This window comes from Bidens hawaiensis, unplaced genomic scaffold (genome assembly GCF_021521415.1).
Source record: "Bidens hawaiensis isolate Kalapana, Puna unplaced genomic scaffold, B.hawaiensis_p1.1 tig00030204_1, whole genome shotgun sequence".
In the NCBI taxonomy this organism is placed as follows: domain Eukaryota; kingdom Viridiplantae; phylum Streptophyta; class Magnoliopsida; order Asterales; family Asteraceae; genus Bidens; species Bidens hawaiensis.
This window is the reverse complement of record NW_027495023.1, coordinates 152,514-171,099: the sequence shown is the minus strand read 5'-3', so window position 1 is coordinate 171,099 and position 18,586 is coordinate 152,514. Positions and strand designations below refer to the sequence as shown.

The 18,586-nt window shown below is 41.3% G+C and overlaps 1 protein-coding gene across 1 annotated transcript; it reads right to left on the bottom strand.

The window, feature by feature from the left end:
- Positions 1-298: 298 nt before the first annotated feature.
- On the bottom strand, positions 299-1,702 carry LOC143580040 (ethylene-responsive transcription factor ERF114-like). The gene is made up of 2 exons (XM_077063184.1): positions 1,397-1,702; positions 299-789 (listed from the first exon to the last, which is right to left on the bottom strand). The coding sequence occupies exons 1-2, from the start codon at positions 1,563-1,565 to the stop codon at positions 299-301; spliced, it is 660 nt and encodes a 219-aa protein (XP_076919299.1). The 5' UTR covers positions 1,566-1,702.
- Between the last annotated feature and the right edge of the window lie 16,884 nt (positions 1,703-18,586).

The following is an 18,586-nucleotide window of genomic DNA, read 5'->3' as shown; positions in this document are numbered from 1 at the left end:
CTCGCGAGTTCTCAATAGATTATTGGTTATAAAATTAATGTGCCCCACAAAATATAAGCATTAACAATCATATTGCGACATGGGCTATATATCTTCTTCCAAATGAAAAAGGAATCATACAAATTAACAAAAAGGTAGTCATAAAAGTTCCATACATGCTTAAGCTCACTTAAAATAGAAAAAAAAAACAACAATTTAAAGGAACACTTGTAGAATTCTCATCTTATCAAAATCTAATCATATCCTCCACCATCATTGAATATGCATGTCTCAATATGATCACATTGAACTATGGATCTCATGATTGATTTGATGGATCAAAATCTTGCCAATATTGTGAAGGGTCAACACTTGATGAACTACCCATATCCGTGGAAGACGAAGTACTATAACTCGTAACATTTGTATCCGATGTTGACATCCCATGCTCGTTAGCGCCATAAAAGAATTGCGTGTAATCTTGAATGTTAGGGTACGTGCTTTTATATGGAGGCTGAAGATGAGGCGTTTGAGAATTTTGTACAGGACGATGTGGCATTTGTAATTGGGGACGAGTACTCATGAAGTGACTTAATTCTGGCCTTCCCTGAACTCTTTCAGGGAAATTGAGCTTTGCTTTGGTTCCTTTAAACCGAAGGGCCGCTTCATCATAGGCAAGTGCGGCTGCTTCGGCTGTCTCGAATGTCCCAAGCCACACCCTTGCCGCCTTTTGAGGATCACGGATTTCCGCAGCCCATTTTCCCCATGGTCTTTGCCTCACTCCTCTATAGTGTCTCCTTCTTGGGTTCACTATATTACACAATCAAATTATCAGGTTTTGAAGCAATTAGAAGACATAAATCACCACTTTAAGACATAAATACTTTATCCTACTTGGCAAATGAATTTAAGACTAGATCACCACTACAACAACCATATGTAATATAAATCTTCAAAGACTAGCTAAGCAAACTTGTAAAACTAACCACTTTTGGTCATATTTTTAGTTTGTCAAAATTAGAAGTTTTGTAAGTGTTGGATAATAATAAACTTTTCATACTTATAATAAATGGAAAGTACTATTAATCAACCCTTATGCATTTTGTGTAAATATGTAGAGTGTATAATTTAAACATTTCATCAATTCCTTACAATTAAGTGTGGAGCTTAACCAACATTAAAATTATTGTAATTATACAAAACCCTAATTCATTTGGTCCATCCCTTAAACTTATTAAAACCAACCCTAGCCAGCTAAAGTGAAATAACGGCTAGCTAACTACATTAACATCAAAAAGTGTGACATAATGTTAAGATTGTACATACAAAATTAAGACCAATTAGGGTTTCTATACACTAATATTATATATATAAACAACTATAATATTATATAATGGATGAATTTAGAAAGTTTTACCTAGCTCTTGACTTTGTGGAGGTTGGTTAGGTGTAGTAGAAGTGGAGTAAGCTATGTCACTGCCACCACCGCCACCCGCGGTGGCGGTGGTGGTTCCGATTACTTGAGAAAGAGCAGAGACGATTGCGGACATGTCTTGTTGAGATCTAGGGGAGTAAACTGGGAACATTTGGTGTTCTTCTTCTTCATAATCTTGTTGGTATTCGTTCGGGTTGTCTTCCGATTCATCGGCCGGAAGGGCCCTCTTCCCATGTCTCCGGTGATCCACCTTGATCTTTAGAGAGAGAAACACTACACAGAGTGAGAGAAAATGGGTGGTGAAGATGCTATTAATTCTGTGTGTAGTGTGTATATATATATGTAGGGTTTGAACAATAGTTTATTTTATTCTTGTAGATTTTTTTTTCTAGAGGAACTTTTCTATAAATTAAATATATTTTTTTCTCAATTAATTTAATATTTTCTCATAGTAAAAGGAGAGATTGAACAAGAGTGAAGAAAACAATGGATGATAGTTTTTTATTTGTGTTCCCGGTTATTTTATGAACGATGTTAGCTCGGTGGCAGTAGTGTCTTTTTCAAATGGTCATGACATTTGTTAGTCTCTTCTTACCATAAGTTTGAACCATTGCTAGTGGTGCTTGCCTGTATGTACAGAATTTAGTGTACATATTAAACCAGAAACCTCCCAAAAAGAAAATAATCTAGTAAAAAACCCCTAACTATCTGAGCTAGCTCATAACGAATAAAAAAGTGAATAAAAGTTATGTGTTTTTGTTAATGAATTAGAGACATGACTAATATATTAAAGAAAACTATAAATTCATTATTTTTTACATATATATGGGAATCAACTCTTAAACCCTAGTTCACACTTTCAGTCAACCACTTTGACAACACATAATTATTATTTTAATCCACTTTAAATGATATTTCATATAACAAAAATGATGATAATGACACAAACTCTCAAAATACACTATCAATATATATATATATATATAATAAACTTTTTTATGAATCTAAGATTATTCGTGTAATATATGTTGTATAATTATTATATATATTAGAAGGAAATTAAATCAAGTATTTTAAATATGCAAAAGTATAAAATTGGATGACGAACATTTCTTAAGAACCAAATAATTTAAGCCCTTGAATAAAATACAACTAATATAAATATATGTTGTGGTTCATTTTAGGAAAATAAAAACTTTAAGAACACAACACACACATGACACATGTATGTATATTTATAGTTACATGGAGAATCAATATATAACAGCAACTAAAATAAGCTTCAAACGTCAAGGTCCGGCTCTATATATGACAAGGGGCGGATGAATGGATCACAAGCCTTGTTTATGTGGGCTTCAAGTCTGGATGGATGGTCTGGATATGCAAACTACAAACAGACCAACCAAGTGGGCCCCCTCTTTCACATACACTAATTTTTTATGAAAGTTTGAAATATGAGGTAAAGCTGATGCGCCGGTTTTAAAGGTTTTGTTGTGGATTTGCGGGTGCTCTAACAACTTGTATGTGACAACAATTATTTTTTTTAATAGTAGAAGTGGATGAATTATATTGACAACATTTTATAGTAATTATTATTTTTAATTGATTAATAGTAACATGGCCGATGCAATAGACTAGCTATAATTTGTAAACCCAATAGATATCTGATGGGATTTCAGTCTGGTGTATCCAAAACCCGTAGCTTTCCAGATCATACCCAACGGATAATTACCTGGCAGAAACCTAACAAATTTGAAATAAGCTTTACTAACCAGGTATGAATTTGAAAAGGCCTAAATATGTTCTAAACCTAACCTATTCTCATCCATTCTCATATATGTGTACATGTGAAAAAAAATGTATATGTATTTTCTGGAAAATCCAAAACAACACCATACGTACATTCATAATATGTAACACAAAATATATGAATAGGCACATGTTCATTAAAATAAATATAGGTACGCAAATGTGTATGAATAACACACATGGTAATTAAATCAAATTTTCAATAGTATATAAAAGAACAAGCCACTAGTTACAAGGCAGTGGTGGTGCTAGGAAACAAGGATGGTGGATCATGATCTATTTGCCTCATCTAGAGAGATATGTAGACATATATAGTTAAAAAAGTAAATAAAAAGAAGGGTTTGGATCAAATACAAATGAAATTAACGTGCTAAACGTGAGAATCAAGTAGAGTAATTATCTAATTACATCATAGAGATTATAATACAAATGAAATTAACGTGCTAAACGTGAGAATCAAGTAGAGTAATTATCTAATTACATCATAGAGTAATTACAATGATAATTACTCTATGATGTAATTAGATAATTACTCTACTTGATTCTCACGTTTAGCACGTTAATTTCATTTGTATGTTAACTTTTCCCTAAAAAGAATGTGTTAGTCCAAAATATATATCATTAATTAATAGCTTTCTCAATTAAGATTTTTTTTTATTATTATTGGTACACACACTAAGTATCAAAATATATATGTGCTTTTATTATAATCTTAATCATCACAAATTAAACTAAAGTTGAAAAAAAGCCAAGGAGTAGGATGCTTGATACATTGAATCAAGTTAAATTTGAGACACTGAATAATATTTGAATGTTTTCTTTTGTGTCAATTTTATGACTTTGATTCATAACACCTAATATTTTTTTTCACCTTTTTATGCATGTTTTGCGACACAAATTGCTTTTAAAGCTCATTAAACTCCTTAATTTCACACTATAAAGTGGTGTAGGTATCCACATAAAGTGGTTTAGAAAACATATAGATGATGTTATATATATAGCTAGGTACTTATAGTTGTTTATTTTTATTAATTGATTGGTTGAAGAACATAGTTCCAAGTTTTAAAAGGTTATATATTTAATATAGTTATAGCTACTTCTATACATTCTAAGTGTATAAAATATGTGTCAAGATTCTTAATATAAACAAAAACAAATCTAACATGTTTGGATGATTCTTCAAAAATGATGATGTGTCAAAAGTGGTGTTGAATTAGTCACAAAATGCTTCTTCACTAAGTGACTGTTTAAATTGATGACACTTTAGAGATTGTTAGGCGACGAACCAAGTGTCACCATAACATGAAGCATGTTAAAGTCGTCTAGTGCCAATAGCGACAATTTGTAGCAGTTGTCGCTAAGCTGGAATGAGTGTTTTTGCCTCATTATGTAATTTGAGTTTGTGGCATTACTCGTAGCAATAAGAAGCTGAGTGGCTAAGAAACGTGATACAATTACACGAGATATCCATTGTGACCAAAACCGATATCATCTATGTATTTTCGTTGTGATAGTGTTGTGACTTTTAATAAAGTGAAAAACATACAACCACTCAAGAAAATTATCCACTTTGGATTTCAAATAACTCATTAAAATACTTAAATCTAAAAGTGTTTGCACGATTCAGAAAATTATCCAGAAAGTTTCGTGCATATATCTTACTAATTACTTTTCCTCATGAGAAAGAGTAAGGTAGCTTTTATCAAGCTTGACCTCTAGCTTTTACCGAGTTTGAACATTAAAAACAACCTCAAATATGTAACACACCGCCTTTGATCCTAGCTTCCATTTGAAGGTTGTCAAACCTATCTGCCTAAACTCGTATTCAAACTAAGATACTCAACCCTTCTCCACTCGAGCAAGGTTACACTCTCTTGTATCCCCGTGAAAGAGTCTCTTACAAAATAGCTGATAAATACATCTAGCTACGACAATGATATCACGTAAAACAAAGCTTCTTCATAGATTTTAGATGGTAAAAGGAGTTTAGCTCATAATGAGTATGATGATAAATTAAGATGATTGATAGTAACAAATACATGATTAAACTTAGAACAATCTAACCAAATGTATATGAATCCTTCTTCTTAATGATGGTAATGATCGTTGATGATGATGATTGATGGTGATGATCTCCAAGCCTTCAAACTCTTCACTAAATCTCCAAAGTGAGTGTTAGTGTGTGTTTTTATAAGAGAGAGTCGGATAGAAATATTTTCAAGGCACACCAAATGAGTGCAACATGAGCCACTATTTATAGGCAGTCTGGATAGTGAGGCACCGCCCCATGCTTGATGAGCACGCCCCCGTGCATTTTTATGACATGTGCCAGATTTGTTTTGTCTTTTCTGTGAGGTGGCAATGGCCCCGTGCTTTTTAGCGACATGTGCTCAATTCTTCTTTGTCTTTTCTGTATTCTCGTCCACGGCCCCGTGCATGATGAGCACGGCCCCATGCTTTTGCTTCTAGATTTTGTCTTTTATTATGTTAGAAGCATGGGGCGTGTTTCTTGAGGCATGGGGGCGTGTTTCTTTGTTTTCTTGTGTTTTCTTCTGTTTTTCTTCGTCTTTTTGCTTGTTTCTTCGTTTGGGGCTTGGTTTCACCTGAAATTATGTTTTATTATGATAAGTAGTCTTTTATGCTATGTTATTTGACAAAAATTGCAGTTTTTAGTGATTATTTGATGCCGAAAAGATGTATATCTTTATGTACATCAGTTAACCGCCTACGGGATTCATTTATCTCAACTGCATCCACGTGCTGTAATGCGAATTCAACATTATGAATTCGTATGTATAGCACGTGACCTAGTGCCACATGTTGATCGATTTCCGGTTTTCTACCGTCTTGCCATCCGCGATGGTTGGTATTCTTGCCAAGGTTTTTCTGACCGAAGTATTGGATACGAGGTCGAGAAGGTTCCCTCCGACTGGCACTGTAAATTCTTTTGGATCTCTGAGGACGTGGTACCCGTTCTTATGGTCCGTCGTCCGGTTATTTTTCGCCTTCCGGATGTTGTTACAGCTGCCCATGAAGGGCGTGATTGGTTCTGCACTCTAATGGCGAAACCAACACCGATGCGACGCTACCAGAGGAAGCCCTGGTGTGGGCAGGCATGAGCCGTTTATGGGCCTCAGAGTTTATGGAGCCCATTTTTGTTGACATGTATGAACATAAGTTACCCCTGCTGTTTTTCTTCGTTTTTGAAGTATTTTATGATTAAACTTTTTATCCTTTCAGGTCGAGGTTCTATGTTCAATGCCCTTTTTGAGGATAGAGGTTGTGTCCGACATAGCATCCGGGACGCCGGGGACAAGCCTATTCTCGAGAAAACTAAATCCCGTTTCCTTTTTCCAAAGAAGGTGCGGCTAAGCCTATTGTCTCGGACGCCACCTTCGAGACAGGTGCGTATGTTCTAAATCCTCATCCGCTTATTGCTATTACTTCTGACGGGACGATCGCCACTTTATTATTGAGTGATGATGACGGCGATGGTTCTGATTTCTCCATCTCCCAAGAGGAGAGGGGATCTGATGACGATACACCTGAATCTTCTTCTGTCTCCCATTTATTGGCAGAATTATAGAAGAAGAGGGTTTTTTTGGCTTTTCAAGCAGGTCAAGCGGGCACCAAGACTGCAGATGTTGAGGCAGGTCCTTCTAAAAAGAAACGAAAAAACCCATCGTCCTAAGAAGCCACAGTACAGTCTTGCCGATCGCATTGACACGGTAGAAGGTATGCATTGCTTTTAAAATATTTTGCCATTTTGGACTGTTTAGCTGAACGTAACTTTTGTGCAGATCCATCGATCTTACTGGAAAATGTGTCCGAGAGGTTGCCTATTCCAACTCCTCAAATGGAAAAGCAACCTTCTCCTCTTCCAGAAAAGGAGGTAGAAGATCGACCTTCTACTCCGCCAAATACTATTGACATGGAAGATCAACCGACCTCTCCCCCAATTGATACTACTATAGGAGAGAGGGTGCCGACTCCTCCAGTTAACACTTCAGCGGAAGACCCCAACAACCAGTCTGGGAATGATAATCGTTTTGACTATCTTTTCCAAGCTGGGGGTGGTACAGGTTTTCAGAGGATGACCCGCCTGTGGATGCAGGGGGTTTTAGGAGTAATGAGACTCCTCCTCACCCTCTTCCTCAACAATCATCACCTTTCCCCGTTCGCCTAGAACCCTCAGGTTCCCGATATTATGGGGACGCAAACTTGGGTGACAGGCATGATTTGTTTGTCCCTCCCTAGGACATTACCAACGAATCCCGGTTTATTGACCCCGGGGTCTGTATGAGTTTCATGAAACATTGTGCGCCCCCTGCTGAAATGTCGTATCAACGTGACCTTTCCCGCCACGACCTTCATACAAACGTAGTCTATCATTTGGCAAATGCCTTAGCTGGTAGCCAATAGGTTTTATGTGAGTGGCGCACTCTAGGCGGGAAGGTGGGGAAGGCTCGCCGAGCTGCAGAGGCTGCAAAGAAGGAAGCCGAGGAGCACCGTGTCGCGGCTCATACTGCTAAATGGAAGCAGGTTGACGCGGAGAATGCCCTCAAGAATGAGCAGGATCGTAACGCTGCAGCTGCTCGCCGATGGAAGGAAGCTTGCGAGAAGCAAAATTCCCTTCTTGAGGCTTCTCAGGCCAAAGCTCAACAAGAAAGAGATGATTTGGTCCGGGCACAAGGAGCAAACTCAGCCCTGGAAGATCAAGTGTCTCTTCAAGGCACTCGAATTCAGGAACTTGAGGCTGAGCTGAAGTTGTAGAGAGAGCAAAATGATCTTAAAGACAAAAGTGCCCTTGAGGTTCAAACTGCTTATGACTCTCTCCTGCAAGCTCATGAGAAAATGGCAGCGGAATCCCAGGCGTTTCAAGCGCGAGCCGAGCAGGCGGAACAGGATCGTCAGTGGTTCCTCACCTGAGAGGTTGATGCTGTAAGTTTTTCCTCTTTGAATGTTCATTGCTTACTTCTTATATTTGATATTGAAGATCTTGTATTTTTGTCCTAACAGGTCGTCCGCCATATCAAGGAAAGCAAGGAGCTTATTGACAGCTTTCCTAATGTAATGACTACTTCTTCTTCTCTTGGACGTGTGATAGGATTTCATGAAGGAATGAACTATGCTTAAAGTAACCGCTCATTCAAAGATCATCCTCTTCATGGCCTTGATGTCAAACAGGAGCGGAGAATACGGGTTGAGGAACACGATGATCTGCGCTTCCCGCTCCAGGACATGCTTCCGGAATTTGCTTCTGCTAATGACGGTGTGCGACAATTAAAGATCTACTTGGATGAGGAGTCTGAGGATGACTCTTCGGAAGACACGTCTTTGAAGGTTCCGGAAGACACAACCACCTCGAAACCTTAGAATAGGTTTAGATGTTGTGACTTGTAATTTTTCTTTCTATATTTGTAGTATTTCCCTTTGAACATTTAATGAGAAAAAGCTATTTGTCTTTTGTAAATATCCAACTCTTCTTTTTTTAGAGAAAATATCTGTATAAGATATTTTTGAATTTTGAAAGTCGGATAACTTGTATGACGTGGCGGGGAGAGAAACTTTTGGGAGCAACTGACAAGACGTGTATGACGTTTTTGACAGTTTGTCTACAGTTTCTTGAGTTTCCCGCCTGACGTGTCAATCATCGAGTGGTCCGCGGTTTCTCTCTCCTCTGGTACACCATCAATCACATTAATTGAGATGAGTATAAATATACCGCCTGAGGCTCCATACAACTCCTATTTCTTTCCAATTCTTCTTCTTTCAAATCTTCAAAACGTAAGAGCTTTTCTGAGATTTCCTCTTTCTCCTTCTCAAACCAAGTTCTACTTATCTTCTTAGATGGCTGGAGATAAGAAAGGTACTCCTACCATTACCGATGTCGTTGTGGCCCTTAAAAGGAAGGACTACGACGACATTGTAAACGTTTATGGTTTAGCATCGGAGTGGGAGCCAGAACGTCCGGCTAGTGGCTCAGTTGCCACTAGTCCTCCTCCGAAGAAAATGATTGTATATATAGACCATTTTACGATGGGGAATTTCCGGATTCCAGTGACAAAGTTTGTCCAATCGATCTTGATAACTTATGGGATCCATCTCTCACAGATCCATCCCTTTGGGATGTTGAGGATTCGCTATTTCGAGTTCTGCTGCCAAGCTCGGAACCTTGAACCTTCTACTGGCATGTTTGCCATTTTCTATAAATGACCTTCCGCGATGGGTGGTATAGTTTCACATCCATAGAAAAGAGGGTTATAGGTACGGAATGGATCTGTAGCCTCCATGGTTGGAAACCAAAATTTTTCTGGATCCGAGAGGATGTTATCCCTTTTGCGATGACCAAACGCAAGGTGGAGGAAACCATGTCGGTGGTTGTGGCCGCTGCTCATGAGGGTCAAGCATGGTTTACGACGCTGACCTCCACACCGACTCCTATGCGCCCCATTCATGAGGGGGCAATGGTGAGTGCAAGAATGAGTCGGCTATGGCCATTTCCGACCTTGGAGCCTTACTACGAGAAAACTGATAAGAGTAAGTTTGGGGAGTATTCCTTCTATTGTTTTAGTACTTCTTAGGTATCTGACTGTTATCATTATTTGTGCAGGTGAGGGTTCCGCCTTTAGCACCTTGTTGTATCACGAGGGGGGATGATGGTGCGCCGCCTAATCGATGAAAGGGATGCTCCTTTTCTTGAGCGCACCCGCCCAAATTTTGTTTTTCCCACCGCTTTCTGCCCGGAACCCGTGGTTTCAGAGGCGATGTATGCCAAAGGTGAGGCATATGTTAAAGATTGCATCCAAAAAGGTGAGGGCATTCTAAAACCCCGACCTGTGACTGCTGTTACTTCTAGCGGGGTGATTGTACTCTTTTCTTCTAGCGAAGAGTCATCACTTTGTGAAGGAAGTTTTCCAGCTGATGCTAATAAAGCTGTGGATTCAACTGCAGGTCTTACCCAGCAGAGAGCTACCACTAGCCAAGCAGCGGGTCAAGATGATGTTGACGCTGCTGCGGGGGAAGACCGTCCTCAGCCTAATGATGTCACCGCTGAAGGTGAACATCCCGTTGCTGATGCGGACGTGTCGAAGGTGGCTGGCAATCGTAAGGGTAATCCTGCCAAGGCCTCCCCTAAGAAGAAGTCCAAGAAGGCGAAACCTGCCGCCTTAGAAACTCGCTTGGATGAACTTGATGCAAACGACCCTTCGTTAGGTAAGCGAGCTTTTTTACTTTACTAAATGCTTGTTAATTAGAATGTTTCTAACCCTTTGTTGATGTTTTTCAGTGAACTTGGATAACCTTTCTGAAGGTGTTACCGGTTTGAAGGGCTCAACTTCTCTTCCGCCACCACCACTTAATAGTGCTGAGGAGCCTATTGAGGTGGCGGATGATTCTCCTTTGAAGGGCAAGAAGGTTGACCATGCTGATTATGTCAGTATGTCACCTTCGTACAATGTCCATCATTTTAGAGATCAAGGAGGTGTGAGTATGTTCCCTCATGCTTCTCGGACCTCTCCAGCTCCTCAGAAGGAAGACCTACTCTGCATCAACCACGCTGGTCACTCCGTCGGGATTCAACATTCCGTGACGTGGACCTAAGCTTTGAATATCTGCGGGAGAGTCTTCCGCCTGCTAAGAGAGAGTGTCGTCGCCGTAGTATTCGCCAAGAACTATTGAACTCTAACTCTTATTACTTGGCGAATACTATTTCCACTAGCCAGAAAATAACCAGGGAATGGTTGGCGATGAATGAGCAATGGGATGAACTGGCGGCCTCCGCAAACGCGGCCAAGGAGGAAGGCCTGAAAGCTGTACACGAGGCCCGAGAGGCCCGCCAGGCTCTGGAGGAAGAGAAGGCTGCTCGGTCTGCTGCCGAGGATGCCAAGGTTGCTTTTCAGAAACAATTAGATGATCAAACCAAGTTGATGGATGAGCAAGCCAAATTGGTGGAGGTTCTTCAAGCTGAATCGGTGGCCAAGGATAAGCGTTTGGCTGATCTTATTGCCAAGAACCGAGAGCAGGCCCTAGAATGTGCCGGCCACAAGATGGATCTCGTCCGGGCCAAGGCGGCCAAAAATGGCTATTGTCGGAAGCTATCCACAAGGTATGCACTTTGTTTTTGTTAAAAATGATCTACGCGTTTTTAGGGTTATTTACACGTGATTGTTTCAACAGGTCATCACCGATGTTCGGGCGAGCGATGAGCTTGGGAACTGCGTTGCTGTTCTCCTTAAGGCTTCCAAGCAAGCTGGTCGCAAACTGGGTTTTAAGGAAGGTTACCAATTTGGTTCAACGTCCAAACTCCCTAAGGAATATATTTTGGCTGGTCAGGATACTACTGCCGTCCTCAAACAGAAGTCAAAGGATTTTGATTCTTTAAAATTTTCTTTGACGGAGCAGATATCCGAGCTTGCGGATAAGGAGGACGCTATAGATCAACTAAAAGAGCTATTAGATCTTGATGGTGAAGAAGAAGAAGAGGAAGCTGATAACACTGCGGGCAATGAAAATATTGCTCCGTAGATGTATATATATTTTTATTTGTAACTTTTTCTTCGTTTTTGTAATCTCTTTTGATCTATACTAAGAAGTCTTGTTTTCTTTCGGTGCACTTTGTCTTATGTGTTATAATATAAGTGTCTGTCCGGAACTTCGTATTTTGTCAATAAAAGATTTCAACTTACCAAGATAATATAGAACTGACTTGACATTTTCATACATTGGGAATAAGCCTTCTTACAATAAAGAAATTACAAAACTTGCTAGTCTATGTGGGCACGCAGGCCAAAGTAAAGAGTAATTAAAACTGCTACATATAGCATTTCTTTAATTGTGTTGCGTTCCAAGTTCGAAGTATTTCCGCCCCATCCAACTTTTCCAACTTATAGGCACCTTTGGATAGTACTTGTTTGATTCTATAAGGTCCTTCCCAAGTTGGGGCTAGTTTGCCCGGAGGCTCCTGTCCGGAGGCCTCGTTATTGCGGAAGACAAAGTCTCCCGCATCGAATTCGCATGTCTGGACCCGCGAGTTATAATATTTCTGAAGCTGTCGCTTGTAATTGTGCTCGCGTATCAATGCTAATTCTCTTCTTTCTTCCAGTAAATCAAGATTCATCCTAAGTTCGTGATCATTATCATCAATCAGTAGAACCCTTACGGACCGATTTCTGCGGGGATCATGGCTTCAGTGCCGTAGGTTAGGCTAAAGGGTGTCTCCAAATTGCTGGAGTTCTTTTGAGTGTGAAAGGCCCAGAGTACGTGAGGCAATTCATCCACCCAACCAATTCGTTTCGTCCCTAGCCTTGCCTTGATCCCTTCTTTAATAGTTCGGTTGGTCCTTTCGACCTGACCATTTGCCTGCGGATGAGCTACGGATGTAAAGGTTTGAATGACTTGAAGTTCTTAGTCCGCTGTCAGCAAATTGGGTCTCATTGTCACTTACCAATTCTTGTGGGAGACTGAACCGGAAAATGATGAATTGCCAAAGGAATTTTTTCACGCTTGAAGCCGTGATTGATGCAACCGGTTTGGCTTCCACCCACTTGGTGAAATAATCAATGGCGACTATCAAGAACTTGACTCGTCCCGGGGCTTCTGGGAAAGGTCCCATGATATCAATAGCCCATTTTTGGAACGGCCAGGAAGATGTTACTGGAATCAGTTCGTTTTTTGGACGCAGAGTGTTGGGGGCATGGCGCTGACATGAATCACACTTTCTGATTTCTTGCACAGCGTCTAAATGCATGCCGAGCCAATAATACCCTGCGTTCATAATCTTTGCAACTGTCATTCTTGGTCCCGCGTGTAGTCCGCAAATGCCTTCGTGAATTTCTCTGATCAAGTAATTTGCATCTTCTGCGTCTACACAACGTAATAACGGAAGAAGAAATGACCTCCGGTACAAGATACCGTCAATCAACTGGTAATTCAGAGCTTTGTGCTTAATCTTCCGAGCCTCAGCCTTTCCTGCTGGAAGTGCTCCGGAAGATAAGTAAGCTATAATGGGTGACATCCAAGACTCAACACCAGTTTAAATTACCAGGACTTGATTTTGTGGAACGGATGGATGGTCTAGAACTTCTACACGAATATCTTTGGCGAAATGCTCAAAATTCGTTAAAGCTAGTTTGCTAAGAGCGTCCGCCGATTTGTTCTCGCTCCTCTTAATGTGAACAATATTGAAGGAGGAAAATTGGCGAATCAAGACCCTTGCTTGTGACAAATAAGAAGCCATGACATCATTTTTGGCTTCGTATGTTCCGTTTATTTGTCCCGCAATTAGCATAGAATCCACCCGAGCCTCCAAATGTTTCACCCCCAGCTTTTTCGCTATCCGCATTCCTGCCAGGAAGGCTTCGTATTCCGCTTCATTGTTGGTACATTTGAAGTCCAACTTGATGGCATACGTAAATTCATGCCCCTCAGGGTTGACTAGCCTTAAACCTGCACCTGACCCTTCGCTGCTGGAAGCTCCGTCCGTGAATAATGACCAAACTTGCCCTTGTTCCGGAGGTGCTTGGGGTTGTTGTTCGATTAAGCATTCTTGCTCTTTGTACTGCGGAACTTCCGTGACGAAGTCCGCGAGTACCTGCCCCTTGATCGCTGGTCTAGACTTATATTCGATCGAGTGTTCACCCAATTTGATAGCCCATTTTGCCAGTCGTTCGAACAACTCGGGTTTACTCAACACGTTCTTGAGTTTGTACACGGTTAACACATTAATAGGGTGGCCCTGGAAATATCTGCGGAGCCGTCTGGCGGCATAAACCAATGCCAAAACCAACTTTTCTAACATCGAATATCTTGTTTCCGGATCCGATAGCGTTCTACTGACGTAATAGATTAGAGTTTGAACAATTTTTCTATCGGTCAGCAAAACGGCCCCTATGGCAATGTCCGAGGCAGATAAATACAGTGTCAGAGGTTCACCCGCGTATGGTGTTGTTAGAGTAGGAAGCTCCATTAAACATTTCTTAACTTCTAATAATGCTTTTGCAGCCTCCGCGGTCCACTTGAAATGTGCCTTTTTGAGGCAATTTCTAAGTGTTGACACAAATGGATGAGACTTAGCCGCGTGGTTTGCTAAGAATCGGTTTAACACTACAAGTCTTCCATTAAGTGTTTGAACCTCTTTGAGGGAAGAGGTTGTAGGCATGCGGGCTATAGCCTGGACCTTATCAGGGTTGGCTTTAAAGCCCGCGCCTGTTACTATGACTCCAAGGAATTTACCCTCTTCCATGCCAAATGAACACTTAGCTGGATTCAACTTCATGTTGATGCTTCTTAGTGTTTCAAAGGTCTCTTCAATATCTCTTAACATCCGATCCTCTTCAATGCTTTTGATTACCAAATCGTCCATATAGACTTCGAGATTCCGACTTATTTGACTTTTGAAAGCCTGATCCATCAGTCGTTGATATGTGGCCCCCGCTTTCTTTAATCCGAAAGGCATCATTCTGTAACAGAATGTTCCTTGGTCAATTCGGAACGCTGTCTTGTCCTCGTCGTCAGCTGCCATACGAATCTGGTGATACCCTTTGTAGGCATCGAGGAAGCACTTGAATTTAAATGGGGCCACAGCATCTATTTTTAAGTCGATCTCCGGAAGCAGGTAACAATCTTTCGGACATGCCTTGTTCAAGTCTTTATAATCTATACACATCATCCTTGTTCCGTTGCTTTTTGGGACAATCACTGGGTTAGCCACCCATGTTTGGTACTTGATTTCTCATATGATCCCAGCATGAAGAAGGTCTTGTACTTGCTCATTCATAGCCTTCGTTTGTTCTGGACCCATCTTTCGTTTCTTTTGCACAATTGGGGTGATTAACGGATTTACCCTTAACTTGTGTTCCGAAATGCTCCGTGGGATACCAGTCATGTCCGCGGGTTGCCAAGCAAAAATGTCAATGTTCTTGGTCAATAATTGCTTTAAAAAGGTTCTCACTATCTTCGAGATAGTAAGTCCTATTGTAAGTGTCTGGTCTGGAAACTTCTTATTCAAAACTCATTTCTCGGGTTCAGTCCTCTGAGCCTGTCTTGGAACCTTGCTTGGTCTTGAACTTTCGGTTGTAAAACAATGTCGGTTTACATGAATTATCGCCACACCAGTGTGAGTTGGAACTCCTACTGCACCATGTGCTGTGGACGGGTGGGCATTGAAGTCTCCAATTTCCTCTCGTCCCAAGATAATGTCATGTTTAGAAGTTGTTGGTAGGACCAAAAATTCAACTTCGTCTGTTCTTGAATGTACTCCGTCACTTAGTGTGACCGGGAAAGTGATAACACCGCGCGGGTGCATTATCTCTCCCCCGAAACCAGAAACAGGAGTATGAATTGGTTGTAGTCTTTCTTTGTCTTCTTCATCCAGTTGTTCGAAACACTGTTAGTACAATATCGGACGTACTGCCTGTGTCAAAGAACACATATTGTGACCGATAATGACCAAACTCGGCAGTAATTATCAGCGTGTTTTTTTTTGCACGGGCCCCCTTTGATCCGAGGAAAAATAACGGGCTCGTTTTTCCATTCTTCGTCCGAATATTCCCTTCGCTTTCCTTTACCCGAATGTACCCCTTGAATCATGTGGACATTCAGATCTTTGATTTGCCTTTTGGATGGCCCTTGGCTATCCTTTGCGGGAGGTTTGCCAGTCCCTGCTTGTACACCTTTAACCAAATGTTCGAGTTTACCATTTTCAACAGCTACTTCAATTTCATTTCTGAGAGCCACACACTCATTCGTGTTGTGTCCAATATCATTATGATATGAGCAATGTTTTTTGGTATCGAGGAATGACTTCCTTGGTATTGGTTGAGGTTTCGGAAAGTTAGGTTCTCAGTGGTGAGAATTTCGGAGGGAGTTTTTGATAACTGGGTCCAACTGTTGGTGGAACCAGCTGAAAAATTACGTTTACCCTTGTTGCCGATCAAAGATCTTGCATCAAAAGGTTTAGATGTTTCCACACTTGGCTGAAGTCTTGACCATATTGGTCCCTTAGCTTGCCTGTTCGGTCTCGGAGTTTGAAACTCGACCCTTGGGGATTGCTTTTGACTGCTGGAACTTAGAGTTTTTTCTGTTCTTGCATACAGCTTTGATGCCTTCATGATTTCATCCCATGACTCGGGCATTCCATATCTTCCCGTTAGAGTACGGATCAAGGCATCACTGTGGACGTTCTTACAAAATGCTCCACGCAGCATATCTTCGCTCACTCCTCCGATGTTAAGGCTCTCGTTAGTAAAACGAGTAATGAAGTCCTCAATAGACTCATTATTTCGCCTTGTAACATCTAGTATTTTCGAAGGGTCACCGGTATGTTTCTTTTGTTGACTAAAATGCTGAGAGAATTTTGCTACAAAGTCTTTCTAACTTGTAATCTTTCCACATGGCAATTTTACAAACCACTCCCGCGCTGCCCCGGTGAATGTTAGTGCGAACATGTGACACCATTATGGAAGAGTCCAACCGCTGACTCCTCCAACTGCTTCAAATCTTAACAGATGATCACTAGGATCAGTCATTCCATTATATGTTCCAACGGATGTCGAAATCTTTGCATTAATCGGGAATGGAGCTGTCTCGATGCTCGGAATGAATTTTGATTTTTCTGCGAAGGACTCCGGGCGATATGGTTTGGAAAAATCATATTCAGCATTGCTATGATACTCCGCATGGCGGACAACTGGACGCGGATAGCTAGCCCCTCCGTACGAAGGAAGACGGCTATCCCCGCTATAAAAACTACCATCCGGACGATAAGATGAGTCGTACCCGTCTAGTTCATCCTCATATGATGGTACCCGCATATTTATGTGGGGACGAGGACGTAACCTCCGGGTTTCGCTCATGTTTCGCTCCGGTGGCAAACTGTATTGAATGTGGCTTCCGCTTATGGGAGGAGAAATAGATCTCCTGGGAGGCTCATCATACGTCATGGTACGGCCATGGAAACGCTCATTCCGGACCCGACGTTCATACTCTGCTTTCAGACTATTTTGTTGAACACGAAGCCACTCGTCCGGAGACAAAGTTTCTTCGGTTCTGAAATCATGACGGTGAGCTCTTCTTAGATTAGAATCACCGGAATCTTCTTCAAAACCTAACTCCGACTGAGTTTGGTGGACTTCTCTTGCAATTCGTTATAAACTCCTCAAGTTAGAACCCCCTGGGGCTGTAACGTGCCCCAAGTCAGTAGTTGGTGTAACAACATTTCCGGTGTCTATCGGAGTGACACCTTCTTATTGAGCAAACAATCCCCGAGCCGTCGAACCACCCAAGGAAAAGATTCCTGGGTTGACGGTGTCGGTTCTTGCGGCAGGGGTCGATATTCGAGCAAACACAGATGTTGCTCCTTCACGTGTTTCAAGGTTGGGATCTCGCGGAGGTTGTGCTTGATTCTCCGTCGGCCCTTTAGGTAACTGACTCATATCGTAAAGAGAACGGAAAATTTTTTAGTTGTTCTAACAAAAGCACGGATGGCGCCAATGAAGAAACACGGATCTACTCCCCACTAATGGGTCCTAGATCCGATGAGTCTACAGGGTAGGATACGGTTTACTGCCAGTACGATATGAACACAATTCCTAAAGTCCAATGATGTGAATCCTGCAAAACAGAACACCGTGAGCTCGTTACGGGAAGGATGAGGTGGGGGGTCTTCCCGTAACCACCCTCCGGCGTGAGAATAAGTACCGTTCTTACGAAGAGATAAAGTACTTAAATAAATTGAGAAAGCACAGTGGGAGTGAATGAATACCTCATGATGATCGAGAGGGTATTTATAGCCGAATGGTGTAAGGAAGTGATTGGCCAGCTGTCCCTTTAGAAGATGCCTCATAACCGTCCGGACGCGTGTCCTTATATGATAGGTTTAACTTATATGTTGCATGTGCATGTATAACAACCTGGACACATGTCGCTCTATTATTGGTTAATGGGGTAACATTGGCCATGTGCACGGTTATAACGGCCTTGTCACATGTCAATAGCTAATTGGCTGAAAGGTCACGTATTGCCCAAGAAAGCATCTTGGCAAGTCTTCTAGAAGGTAATTGGTTACTGACAGCTGTCCCGGAGCATTACCTCGTAGTTATTTACGCGGAAGGATATTCCTTCTTGCGGATGACTTTTAAGAGTGTTGTGATGCTTCCGCATCTGCTATGAGGGTGTTTCTTCCTCGAATGATTATGCGAATGGTTTATATGCCCCGCGGGTGCCTTATGAGGGACTTCTGATTGACCCGCGGGTATTTCTTACAGGTATTTGGGTCCTTTTTGGTACCCTACCTCTATAAAATATAATAATTGTTTATACATGCGAAACATGTTCATACTACACAATATTTATGTGCAGTGTATT